At 33.4% G+C, this 13,458-nt stretch overlaps 2 protein-coding genes across 2 annotated transcripts; both read left to right on the top strand.

The window, feature by feature from the left end:
- The first annotated feature begins 3,968 nt into the window (after positions 1–3,968).
- On the top strand, positions 3,969–5,298 carry LOC103869527 (RING-H2 finger protein ATL77). The gene has a single exon (XM_009147612.3). The coding sequence runs from the start codon at positions 4,532–4,534 to the stop codon at positions 5,171–5,173; it is 642 nt and encodes a 213-aa protein (XP_009145860.1). The 5' UTR covers positions 3,969–4,531; the 3' UTR covers positions 5,174–5,298.
- Positions 5,299–6,334: 1,036 nt separating this feature from the next.
- On the top strand, positions 6,335–8,772 carry LOC103869526 (RING-H2 finger protein ATL78). Its single transcript, XM_009147611.3, has one exon. The coding sequence runs from the start codon at positions 7,974–7,976 to the stop codon at positions 8,619–8,621; it is 648 nt and encodes a 215-aa protein (XP_009145859.1). The 5' UTR covers positions 6,335–7,973; the 3' UTR covers positions 8,622–8,772.
- Positions 8,773–13,458: the final 4,686 nt, after the last annotated feature.

Here is a 13,458-nt window from a genome sequence, read left to right as displayed (position 1 = left end):
ACTTGATTCAAGATCAAAACTTTACGAGAAGTATAAACTCAAAAGATGTGTCAAACATCAATACTATCATCAATCATATAGAAGAGGAGTAACTTGATTCCAAGATCAAAACTTTACAATCACGAACACCAAAATATGCAAGCTTGAGCACTCTGTCATCAACGCCAGAGAGAATCTGAATCATCCATCTCTTAATCTCCCCTCCACATAGAGTCTATCTCCTATTGATCATTTTTTATTCTTTTTTTTTCAATCTCTTGGCATCCAGAATCATCGCGGCTGCTGAAAAAATAGCCACGACTGTGGTAACAGAAGAAGTGTTATTGCGGCTGTGAATGAAGTGTAGTGAGCAGAGACTACAACTCGCCGTATTCGTAATCGAAAATTTGTTTTCGATCTGGAATTTTAGAAGCAATAATCCATAGAGTTTAGGGTCGAAGTTTAAGGTTTTTGGAATTTTCTGGAAAAAGAAGAGATAAACCGAGACAGATGAAGATGATGAAGTGGGATTAAAAGATATAATGAATCTGAGCCATTCATAGTAAAATTACAACATTAAATCAAAAGGACATGAATTAAGACTGTAAGACCCGTTCCTGATCTTTCGACCCAACTGAATTCTAAGTCTTACTTTCAGTTCGCTTGTTTGATTCATTTTCAAGTCTATTATTTCATAAGTCATATTCCAATTTGAGGTTCATAAACAATCGACCAGATAGTATACAAAAACATAAGGCAAATTGTTTGTGTTATTAAATCAAATGAGATTCGATACATAAGTTGCAATGTGTTTTATCAGCTCTATAAGCTATTATGAGTTCATTCCTAACACGATCTACCCACACGCCGTACAGCCTCTCACTAATAGAGTCTTCACGGCTCCTCGGCTTTACCACGATCCTCAATTCCTAAAACTACAATCCATCGCATAAGTACAATCAGATAGACCTTTCTCTTTGCCTTTGGTATCCATAACCACACGGCCTCCTCTCTCTTAAACTCTTCTCCATGCCAGAGATACTAAACCACCACAACCGAGCTATTTTTCTCTCTCTCTCTCTCTCTCTCTCTCTCTCTCTCTCTCTCTCTCTCTCTCTCTCTCTCTCTCTATATTTGGCATTTGCCTTTTGTTTCTCACGAAACTGATGTCTATAATGGTCAGAGAGGGCCTATATTTATAGAGAATGGGCTGCCAGGCCTTGACACACGAACATATACAACTTGCTAGGCGAATGGGCATGACTTGGCCGAAAGGTTGCAACCTTGGCCACTTGCACCCCAGCGCCCATAACTGCCCCTTCTTGGATCGGTCCTGAGCCCAATGAGATGCCCAAGCCTTCTGAACATAGCCCACGACCTGGCCCAAAGACCCTTCAGTTCCTAGCCCACATGGCCGACCAATCGGCCCGCCACCGGACGGACCCGGTCAAACTGTCCAAGACCCGAACACTCCGTGCAGCTGAGCCCAACTGACCCAGCTGAGTGAGCTAGTAGTCCAGCTGGTTGAGCTGACTTAACTTGGAACGAGCTGGGCTGAGCTTGACCGAGCTTCGTCCAGCTACCGTATAACTCGTCCAGTTGAATTATGCTTATTTCCCTCTTTGTTTGGTTAAGTCTCAGCATCCCGACGTCCTTAACCTTCTATCTTGGCCATAGAACGCTTGCCTTAAGGTCCTAAGACCGACTGGTACGTTTATTCGAACTATGGTTCGTCCCGGTGATCCTATCTAGGATCGGGAACATGACAAAGACAAATATATGTCTTGTCCAATGTGTCAGATTTAATTTGAGTCGTCGGAAGAGAGATGTGCGGTTGAGATAGGTTCTCACCTACACTCTGGTTTAGTTAGTCAACTGCATAGTTAATAATAAACTAGTTTAGTTAAGAAAAAAAACTATTAGAAGAAAGTGTTTTGATAGCTGAACTGCATATTGTGATATAAAAAAAAACTTTAAACTGCATTTCAGTGTAATTATTTCCACGTTATACATCCAAGAACCTTTGTAACAAAGAATCAATGAAGTATACATACTTCCCACTGCGCGTGGGCAACATGGACTTCAGCATGAATTCTATACTTGCGGAAAACTCTCTGCCAAGGGATCCTCTCATTTTTAGAGTTCTTTATGTTGTTATTGTTGCATAGTAAATGGAAATGATGTGATTTTACCAGACAAGTCAGATACACTTCTCTTTAGAACATACTTTTTTCATAGGGCTACTTACTACAAGCCCATCTGCAATTTGAATGAACCTTAATTGGTTCATTGACATGTTAAACAATGCTTATTTTGGATAGTACTCTTATTTTGGATAGTACTCATTAGAAATGAGTTGGAACCAAAAATGAAATGTAAGAGACATGAACCATGTCTTTTTTTGGCTAAAACTTGAACCATTCAAAACCGTGCTGCCCCAGCGTCACTCAAAGATTTGATTCTACGTAAACGGTAAAACTAATTGAAACAAGCACTACACAATGAAAAAATTGTTAGTATAAGTATCGGTTTTTACTATCATTTTCTTAACTCTACAAGAAGGATATTATTGATCTTATTAAGCAACACAAATATTTGTAAACATATTTTATGATGCCTGTACGTTTAAGTGTTTACCTATGTTGTTAAAAAAAAGTGTTTACCTATGTCTACGATAATATCGATCTGGAAATCAGTATTCATCTTAAAATCTCTTTTAACGCACTATACATTATTTTTAGTTATGGGAGTACTACAAGATTATTTTCAAATTCTATAACTTATCAGTAACCTACGTGACATGCAAAATATTTCTCATGAGCACCAAGTACTAGATCTATATCTCAAAACTTTCTCATAACCGCTTATTAAATTAATCAAAGAGGCAAATAAAAAATGAGAAAAAGTAGGGTTAAAAGTATCCCACTTGTGTGTGATTTTTTGGGGGTGCTTAATCCATGTCCACAACCACAAATTTTAGTTATATCTATCTCCAAGTCTCTACCTAGAATTGAATATTCAACATACCATATAGTATTTATACACACTAAAGCCCCTTTTTAGTTAGAAAATTATGAATGTTCACTCAAAGCTTAAGAGCAATATGTAATGGTATATGTTTTATCAGTCAAACTTGATGAAACTTGCAATTAACGTTCTTAATACCGTAGACGAATTATCGTCCCGAATATCGATTGTCGTAGATTTAAAACCATACTATATTTTCTCAGGGTTGGAGAATTGTGTTTGAGATTATACAATCACATTAAAATTTAAAAGCAACTAAACATGGCACCAGAGAATAAGGTTACGGAAGATAATAACGACGCAAAAGACAAAACCAAAATCCAGACGATAACGTTTGTGGAGTAGAACCGAAAAGGGGCAATTGAGCCGATTACATCTGTTTCGTTTCCTCCTCTTTTCTTTGGCTTTTTTTGCAGAAAGAATAAAAATAAATATATAACTCAATAATTCAGAAAAAGTTCACATATATATATGCAGACAAGTATATCATTTAGATCTTGGAAAATCATTACACTATCAAAAAACGATTTTGCATATAGGGTAAAGATTATATGAAATGAAATGAACAATTGTCTAAACAACCAGGGCCGGGCCTGAATAGAAGCCCATCGAGCATGTGCTTGGGGCCCGAAAAAATATATATGTTTTAAGGGTCAATAATGAACGAAGAAACCATATAGCTCTACTGGTAACTTTGCTCTCACTGTGGAACTGGACCCGGGATCAAATCTCCCAGCTGCATTTTCAATATTTTCACTGTTTTTATGAAACAAAAGGGCCAAAAATATTTTCTTGCTTGTGGGCCAATATTTTTCAGGCCCGGCCCTGTAAACAACATAGATCTAAATATTTTCTTGCTTGTGGGCTAATATTTTTCAGACCCGGCCCTGTAAACAACATAGATCTATCTTTTTACCGTCCACTATAAGCAATTGTGATTCTATTTGTACACATATAGTAATTTCATTGACTTTAGTTGCAAGCACTCTCCAGAGTTAGCAAATTTACTCACGTAAACTTTCTTTTATTAGAAAGGTATTTTGACATATAGAGAGAATCAGAGAATTATGAAGCGACATAACACATGTAAAGAGAAGCACACAATAATACAGAGAATTATAAAAGCAACAAACAAACAACACTCCTTTACAACCCTCCACATATCATAATAGAGATACAACTCAACAAGGTCCCTCCCTTCCTCTTTGATTAAAATAACAATCATAGATATCAAGACTATTTTATGTTGTATTTATAATATTATTATAAGTTATTTATAAGACTAAATGATTGTCCCTACAAAAGCATTTTGTATTTGGAAAAGATATGGACATAGGCACAATCTATACACACAAGGACTGGTGGAACTGGATAAGCTCTTAAAATAAATTTGATTTCTAAAATATATAATTCATATAGTCCCCACTAACTTAAAGTATCATCAAATCTATATATAAACACCATTTTCAACCACTTCAGGAAATAAAACAGCACAAGAAAAACCAAAAAAAAAAAGAGAGTAAACATGTCTTCAGATCACTTACCTTCTTCATCTCAAGTCTTCCGAGAACATTTCATCTCGAGAAAATTGCTTCAGCAACTGCCATTTAGTCACACCATACAACAGCAACAAGCTCATGCACCTGAAAAGAACAACTTGAGCGGCAACGTTCTCCTTCTTCTCTCAGTCCTTGTGTGCGGTATCATCTGCTCACTTGGGTTGCATTACGTAATCCGCTGCGTGTTCAGACGTCACTCGAGCTTCATGATCTCTGAACCCATCTCAAGCCCGTCCACACTAGCAGCAAACAAAGGCATCAAGAAGAAAGCTCTCAAGATGTTCCCTGTAGTGAAATACTCACGTGAGATGAACCTCTCAGGGCTCGGCGAGGATTGTGTTATTTGTTTGTCTGATTTCGTAGCTGGTGAACGGATACGGCTGCTTCCTAAGTGCAACCACGGGTTCCACGTTCGTTGTATCGACAAGTGGCTTACGCAACATATCACTTGTCCGAAATGTAGACACTGTCTGGTTGAGACATGCCAAAAGATCTTAGGCGACTGTGATGAGGCTGGTCAGGTTGCAGCACCAAGGGAAAGCATCGATGTCATAATTGCTCCTCTAGAACGTGAGGCAAGAGTAAACACTTTTAGAGAAAGCAGATAGAGTATATGTCAAGAAACAATTAGATTTCAAGAATTTGGTTCTTATTTTTTAGATTTGAACATAATTTATGTTTCTAGCCATAATATTCAAAATCAAATACAATGAAGCTTTTACTTTTCCTTGAAGCCCAAAATGTTACAAAGTTTTGGGATAACAATCTACATGGCGAGATTTTGGAAGCTATAAACAATATTTAAGTATAGATATTAATACAAAATTTAGGGCCACCAAACATATATTACATATATTAACTCGTTAAAATTTGGGGGTCTAAGACCGTTAAGACCGGCCCTGACAATTAAAACCGTTAAGTACCAAGAAAAGTTCGATAAGTGCTTTACAGAGAACTCCTCTGCATATCTTACGTCACAAACACAGAGTAGAACAAAGTTACAACTACTTTTGAATGTCTGAAAAGAATGGTTTCGATGAAGCTCACGGACACCAAGGTATTGCAAGAAGAAGCAGAACAAAGACTACAGGATGAGAATGAGGTCTGCTCTAATAAGTCACAAATCTATCCACTCATTAACTAGTTTGGCACAGTAACACCATCTATATGCGCAAATACCTGACAATATTATGTATTTGGGGTAAGAATATATGATGGATTATCGGTACCAATGATAAAGAAATCTACTCGGTGTGTTTAGAAAGGTACATGGACCCAACCCTTTATAAGGTCAAACAAAACCACCTAAAGTGAGTCGGTAATAGTCAAACCTAAAAGCTACTTTGAGGGAATACCTATAGTCTTGTAGGCAACAACACACATGGTATGAAACCGTAATGGACTGCTCAAATTTAACAATCTTCTAAAGTGATAGAAACACGTCTATGCTAACACATTCTATCGATATTCAAAACATTGGTTAATGTAATTTTCAGGTAACATAAGTCCACTAGGCATCTATGGGGTATGAGATAAGTATTGAATCATACTGTCGTAATACTCCATAGTCCGTAATCAGGGGCGTCCCTGAGATGCTGGGGGCCTAAAACAATTTAGTAAGAGTTTTATAAAAAAACTTTTTTTACAAATTTAGAGGCCCCTTCTTATGTAAAATTTTTAAAAAAATTTGGGGGCCCTAAGCCGGTGTTTCAGTCCGCTATGCCCAGGACCGCCCCTGTCCGTAATAAAATTGCACCCGTTTAAACATTAACTAAAGACTTTACAGTGATCAACAGTTGCAGCTAACTCCCCGTTGTGGTGCAGTTGTAGAACTATAATAACATGTCTGGATAGTAACAACAAAACATTACGAATTGAATGATTAACGAGAAACTGATTCATGGTGCACCAAATGTATATAATGTTCAATAAACATTGTGTTCTTTTGGTCGAGGGAAGAACCATCTATTATTGGCCTAAGAAGCAGGTATGTAGGGAGAGCCATCTACAAGGCCCTAAGAAGATCCAATGGTATCTGTGAAAAAAGTTTTAAATAGTAACATATAGCTTTTAACAAAGCCGTCTTGCTGGACTAAACACTTCAATCAGGAGATACATGCTTTTCAACTTTATGTAGTATAATGGATAATAGAGGATTAGATAATTCACAGCCATTCAATAAAAAATGGGAAAAATTCTGTCGGCATAACCTTGTAGAGGGCAAAAGCTGAACACAAAAGGTTGTGCCAATTCATCCAAGCACAAACTGAGGTTCACTACATAATCAAGAAATAAAAGAAAGATTAGTAGGAAAGACTGATCAATCAGAGATTGAACCTAGACAAAGAATTAAAAGAGATAAAAGCTATGTATTAGAGATTGAACCTAGACAAATAATTAAAAGAGCTAAAAGCCATGTATATTAGAGAAGTGCATAATCTAGCACAAGAAGAGATTTAATTAGAGTGCTCCTGAGTCCTGAAATAGTTACATGACTCTTCAATTGACATTGAACGAGGCCAAACCATTTCGAAACCAAATGCATCCAGAAATATTCTTAAGGTTGGTGTTCCAAGGAAGACTACCAAATCAAGAATGTCAACCAAAGGACGCACGAGTATCACATGGTATTCCAAGCAACATAAAGAAATAAAAAGGCAAAGTTAAATCACTTTCAGGTAAGAGATAAAAAACAAACCACTACCTGTTCTTACCAGCTATATGGAACCTAGTGGCACAAACAAAAGAAAAGACAAATCATTTTCAGATAATCGTATAGTCTTTATGTAATTTTCAGAGTGGGACTTGTGCCAAAGGATAGATTCCCCCTGCTCTGCAGCATCAAATACATAAATATCTACTCCTAGTTAATACATCATTTGGATCTAAATCAAAGATAATCAGTATAGATGGATATCATTAGTTTGCATCAAACATCAAGCCCTTATATCTAAGAAGGAACAGAGAGAAGTCAGTGACATGTGCTAAGACCCAAGAGTTGTATTATCTTAGGGAAAGTTCATGGCTGCTTCAGCTAAAGCTCATGGGTCCCCTGTGAGCAACTCTTGGGGATTTGATTTGCTAATATTACTGCCACATGGCACTAGTATTGCAGTAAATGGTATGAAGGGCCCATTTTCAATAAGAAAACACACTAATATTATTCAAATTCAGTGGAGAATCCATACTAGATGCAGACTAATATCTAAAATAAAAACTAAAATCACTAAAGTACCTTGCTAATTTCCCAGCATATTCCACCAACCATAATTAAGAAAATTCGATTAAAAATATTTCCCATTAATATATCAGAATATATGAAACCTTTACCTTTTCACTATATATAGAACTTGCAATAAAACCTAGAAGATCTACCTATCTATCTAACTCTTCAAACTAGGTTTAATCATGTCGGCTGAAACATTTGCTCCCATTATCTATGAAGATTTTCTTGAGAACTTTTACTCAAGAAGGCTACTACTTCACAGAGCTTATCAACCACCTACCATGGCATCTCCTCCATTTGGAGACGCTCATGAAGCATCACACTCTCATGCACATCAAATGAGCTTTGATGCAAATGTTGTTATGGTCTTATCAGTCCTCTTGTGTGCACTAGTTTGCTCACTTGGACTGCATTCTATCATTAGATGTCTGCTGAGGTACTCATCTGAAGCTAGTGAGGAGCTTACAGTTCGCATGGCCAACACAGGGGTCAAACGAAAAGCCTTGAAGAGTTTCCAGACGGTAAGTTACTCTACAGAGATGAATCTGCCTGGTCTTGATACAGAGTGTGCTATATGTCTCTCGGAGTTTGTGTCCGGAGAGCGAGTCAAGCTTCTGCCAAAGTGCCACCATGGGTTCCATGTTCGGTGTATAGACAAATGGCTAAGTTCACACTCATCATGTCCCACTTGCAGAGACTGTCTCATTCAGACTTGCCAAAAGATAGCTGGGTGCAGTGAGACGACCTCATCATCTAATCAACCACCACAGGGAAGCTTTAGCGTGCATATAGCACCGCTAGGACCAGAAAGATTCATACACGGCTTCTGAACAGAGTCAACTAGGCTTAGGTGAAGTTATGTTGTAAAGCTTGATATGTATGTACTGCCAGTGGCAGCTTACCTGTAGTTCAATATTGAGAAAAGAGTTATCATTTCAACTGTATAGTTTTAAATCATTATGATATGTTGCTTCTTCACTCTTTAAGCTTCCCAATAGGAGATGTTAGACTCACGGGAGTGAATGAAATTAAAAACAACTCAAATTACAAAGATAAGGAAGCTGAGAAGGCAAAACACTTAAGTGAGGGCAGCAAATCAACTTGGTCAACTCTTAAAAATCCTTAAATCTCAAAAATTATTAAAAAACATGATATGTGCCACTAACTTGTTTGTTTAATAGTGATTACCATAATGATTAATGCTAAATAATGTAAATTAAATAATCTTAGCCCTCCAGAACAAGAAGACCTTTCTTGTTTCGTTATCAAACTTTTGTGAAGTGAGTAGGCTGTGATAATGATCAGACGATATTAAAAACGTGACAAAATTAACAACAAGGACCTCACAAGAGATAAAAGATATAGGTTACACCTAGAACAAACGGCATAAAGTAGAATGGAGTCTGAGCAAGAAAACCACCATGTAGTCTAAATCAGATGTTAACAAAATTAATGTGAGGTTCTCTTTTTAATATTGTAGTACTAATCACAGAAAAGCTAAAAACGGTACGATAAATTAACAACCATTGCTGGTGGCTGTCAGATATCAGAATCTGTTTTTTACGAAACTGAGGTCGCAGAATATGGACCATTAAGTGCTAAAAACCAATCATTTAACACTGAAAAACATACTGAGAGAGCAGTAAATGTAACAGTACTACCAAAAACTGTGATGTTTATACTTTATTGAAGAGACAACCTTGGAATATTAGAGAATAGAGAGTGCGCTGCTAGAAGAGAGGGTAAGCTAAAAATACTGCATCAGAACATGTTTTCAAATCCATATTTAAATTCAACTAAATATCATCATCTCTTCATTGGCTGGCGCCAACATATTCTCAGTTTGTTGGGAGATTGGATTCGTAGTCAACAGGTCTTTTTGGGCCTATAAATAAAGCCCAACAAATAACGGTTAAGTTCTTGTCAAATTTTGATTCGTGTAAATAATTCACTTTTTTCAGCAATAATTCATTAACTTTAATAATTGAAGATGTCCTTCATTTTGTAAAGGTACACTTCTTTTTTTTTTGATCAACGTAAAGGTACACCATACCTCAAATTAAATAGAAAACTAGATCTCTATCCGCGCAACCGCGCAAATTTTTGTTTTCATTTATTTTTATATAAATATTTAATTTTCAATTCTAAATTAGTATATATTATAATATATATGTGTCTATCAATTTTTAAAACATAATAAATTTGCGGTATATTTTTTTCATTGAATAGATAATTTCAAACTTTCACATGTATTTGTATCTTCTTCTATATATATTTTTTTGGATTATTATTTCATAATTAAAATCGTAACTATATATATAAAGATTAGTAAAATATTGTTTTATTGGATGACAAAAAAAATGTTTTATTGTCATATTCAAAGATATTGTAATATTTCACAAATTTAGAAAGTTTTTAAAAAATTAAACTTTTCACTTCATAGATTTATATTATCGAGTAAATAATTAAACATTTAGTTTTTGTTTAATTTTTAAAATAAACTATATAGTTTAAAGTTTGTTTTTATCGGTTTAAGGTAGTAAAGATTAATCATTGTTAGATAATAGTATGATTTTTCTTATTTAAAAAAAATCTTTATAATTTTAAAAGTTAACATCGACAAATATTTAAATATTTAACATATAGAAGTATAGTATTACAACATTAAATTATATCTATTTATTTTATATTATCTATAAATCCAATGGATCATCTATTGTTTAAATCCAATTATTGATAGCTCAATAAAAATTTCTGGTAGACCCAAAATTTAAATGATAAGGAATTAGTCCATTAGATCCATTTTTAAAAAAAAATCACACATGAATCAAGGTTGTAACTTCTGTTTTAATATATAAGATTAAATCTGACTATCTATTTTATTTTGGCATCATTTCTTGTTTTTCTAACATATTTCTTTTTCAATTATTTTATTTATCTATTTTAATGTCGAATTTCATCAGTAAATTTACAATTTTGTGTGTTTAAAGATCATTAATATGGTGCTTAAAAGGATTTAAAATGAGAAGTTGGCAAAACGAATTTAATCCCTTTATTATTAAAGGAGGAGCATTATTAGAGACTAGCCTTAAGTTCATGTGTTAATAACAAAAATGTCATTTCCTAGATGGCAACACCATATTCACTCTCACCCTCTCTAATTATTTATCTTTTCTTTATTAGACTTATTACATTTTTTACCATTATTCATTAATTGTAACTTAACATAATGTTTTATTCACATTTACATAACATGTTTGTTAGTGTGTATGCAATGTGATCTCTAACTTAGTTTACACACAATTTGTTTGATTGGTCCAAGCAAAACCAATGCATCATGGTTTAGTTGCATGATAAACCACGATTTTGTCTAATCGACGTGATTTTATTTATATTTTTTAAAATGATATTCTATAAGCACAAAATCTATTTGACAGTTTTAGTAATAAAAAAAAATCATTTCTCCTGAAGAACAATTTACAAAAGTTAGCCAATGAAACAAAAATGGTTTTCTTAGAAATGAAAAATGTGTGTTTCTATGAAATTTGAATCATAAATTCTACTTTTACTTTAATATTAAAAAAACATATATGTTAATAAGATTTTTTTTAAAACTTATTATACAATGTTTAGAAACGAAAATATGTTTTCTATGATATTAGAATCACACATATGGTTTTTTACTTTAATATTGAAAAAACCATATTTGTTAAGAATATTTTATTCAAATTAATATGTTTTACTGAGAAGATTTTACTTAAACCACATCTTTAGACACGAAAATATGTTTTCTATGATATTTGAATCACAAATTCTATTTTTTTACTTTAATATTGAAAAAACCATATATGTTAAGAGGATTTTATTCAAATTAATATATTTTGCTCAAAAGATTTTATTTAAAATTAATATATAATATTTACACCGTTAAATATAAAATACTGAAGAATACATCTTCAAAAGTTATAAAGATGAGGACCTCATATATAATGTGTATGAATCAGAGCAAATTTTAAAGTTCATATAGTTCTCATGGTCCAAGATTTGTTTTATGCAGGTAATTTTAAGTTGTTCACTGTACGTCGGGTGTTTAAATTATGATAGATACATTTTTCCTAAAATGGTATAAAATACAATACACTTCATAATAATGTCATTTCCTCTTGAACCCTATCAAGAATGCCTTCCAAACGCTCTGCAATTATAGCATTTATTCCCACGCCCTAAACATTCCAAAAATCGATTATACATTGTCAATTAGCATTACTTGTGTGCAAATGAATGATCTTCAACTTTTTTTGAAACACAAGGAATGATCTTCATAATATTCAAAATTAGGAATGATGACACAAATTCCTGTTTTAAGCGTACTCATTAATGTAATTGATTTTGGTAATTGAAAATTACTCTCGAATTAGGAATATTTTGAGCTAACTATAACATTAATTCCTATTTTAAACGTACTCATTAATATTATACGATATTTAATAGAAAATTACAGTCGAAACCAAATCATACATTCGTTTATTCATCGACATTGATTGAGTTTTAATTTATTTGCGTTGACCAATATATGTAATTGTTTTTATAATAGACTAATAGTCCATCGAATCCGACGTGAATTTGAATTACGAACATGATTATGGCAAGTGATAGATAATCAATATTAATTTTCAATACACAAATAAAGATAGCAATTAGTTATCATTATTTACCCTAGCGCCATGCTTCTTTGTATATATATATATATATATATATATATATATACAAGGCTTTCTATCTACATTTCTTCACCATATTCTCCTTCTCAATACATCCTTACGACAAACATTCTTGCAAGTAAACACTCATGGCGGACCTTCTCAATATATCATCACCATATTATTTTTTTATATTTTGTTTCTTTCATATATAATTACTCTATTGCTTATCCTATGTTTTATTTTATATTTATAATTTATTTATGAAAACAATAATTCTATTGCCAATGTTTTGTTTAACTTTACTTCATAATTTATTTTATATAAGTTTTTTTTACTCCTAGAAATTCACTTCTAGGACATATACTTCAAAGTAACAAAACAAATATACAAGTTTAAAAAACAAATTAAAGCTTAATTTATATAGATATATACACAATTTAGTGAAATCCTTTACCATATAAAATGTAATATATTTTTTTATGATTTTTATTTTTTTAATATCTATATATTTAAAGTGATAAATTATAAGTTTTTTAACTCTGCGCAGAGAGCGAATTATCACCTAGTGTACATTATTGGACGTATGGGTGTTACATGCTTGTATCATTTACTTTCAAAAACTTTATTTTAGTATACATACAAATATATACTACGGTGTGTCAATGGGAACAATATATTAACAGATAAGTAAATCGGGAACTTCCATGATTGAAAAAACACTTCAACAGTATACCAGACAATATGATTTTTAAAAATAAAAAATGAACGATCCATTGGGTTTTTATTACATGTAGGGCTTAAACCATTTTCAGTTTAGAGGTAATCAATCCATATCCCAGAAAAGCAAAAACAAACTTTATGGGTGGATCGTGGTGTGCCACTACTAGTAAAGTTAAGAGGGAGAAAAGATAGATCTCTAGGATCAATCAACCCGTTAATTACATTCTAAATCCAGATAAAACTA

This window comes from Brassica rapa, chromosome A05 (genome assembly GCF_000309985.2).
Source record: "Brassica rapa cultivar Chiifu-401-42 chromosome A05, CAAS_Brap_v3.01, whole genome shotgun sequence".
Taxonomy (NCBI): Eukaryota; Viridiplantae; Streptophyta; class Magnoliopsida; order Brassicales; family Brassicaceae; genus Brassica; species Brassica rapa.
Note: the sequence above shows the minus strand (reverse complement) of the source record. Positions and strands in the feature narration are given on the sequence as shown.

Excerpts from the sequence above, each read along its gene's own strand:
- LOC103869526 (XM_009147611.3), top strand. The coding sequence starts at position 7,974 with ATGTCGGCTGAAACATTTGCTCCCATTATCTATGAAGATTTTCTTGAG.
- LOC103869527 (XM_009147612.3), top strand. The coding sequence starts at position 4,532 with ATGTCTTCAGATCACTTACCTTCTTCATCTCAAGTCTTCCGAGAACAT.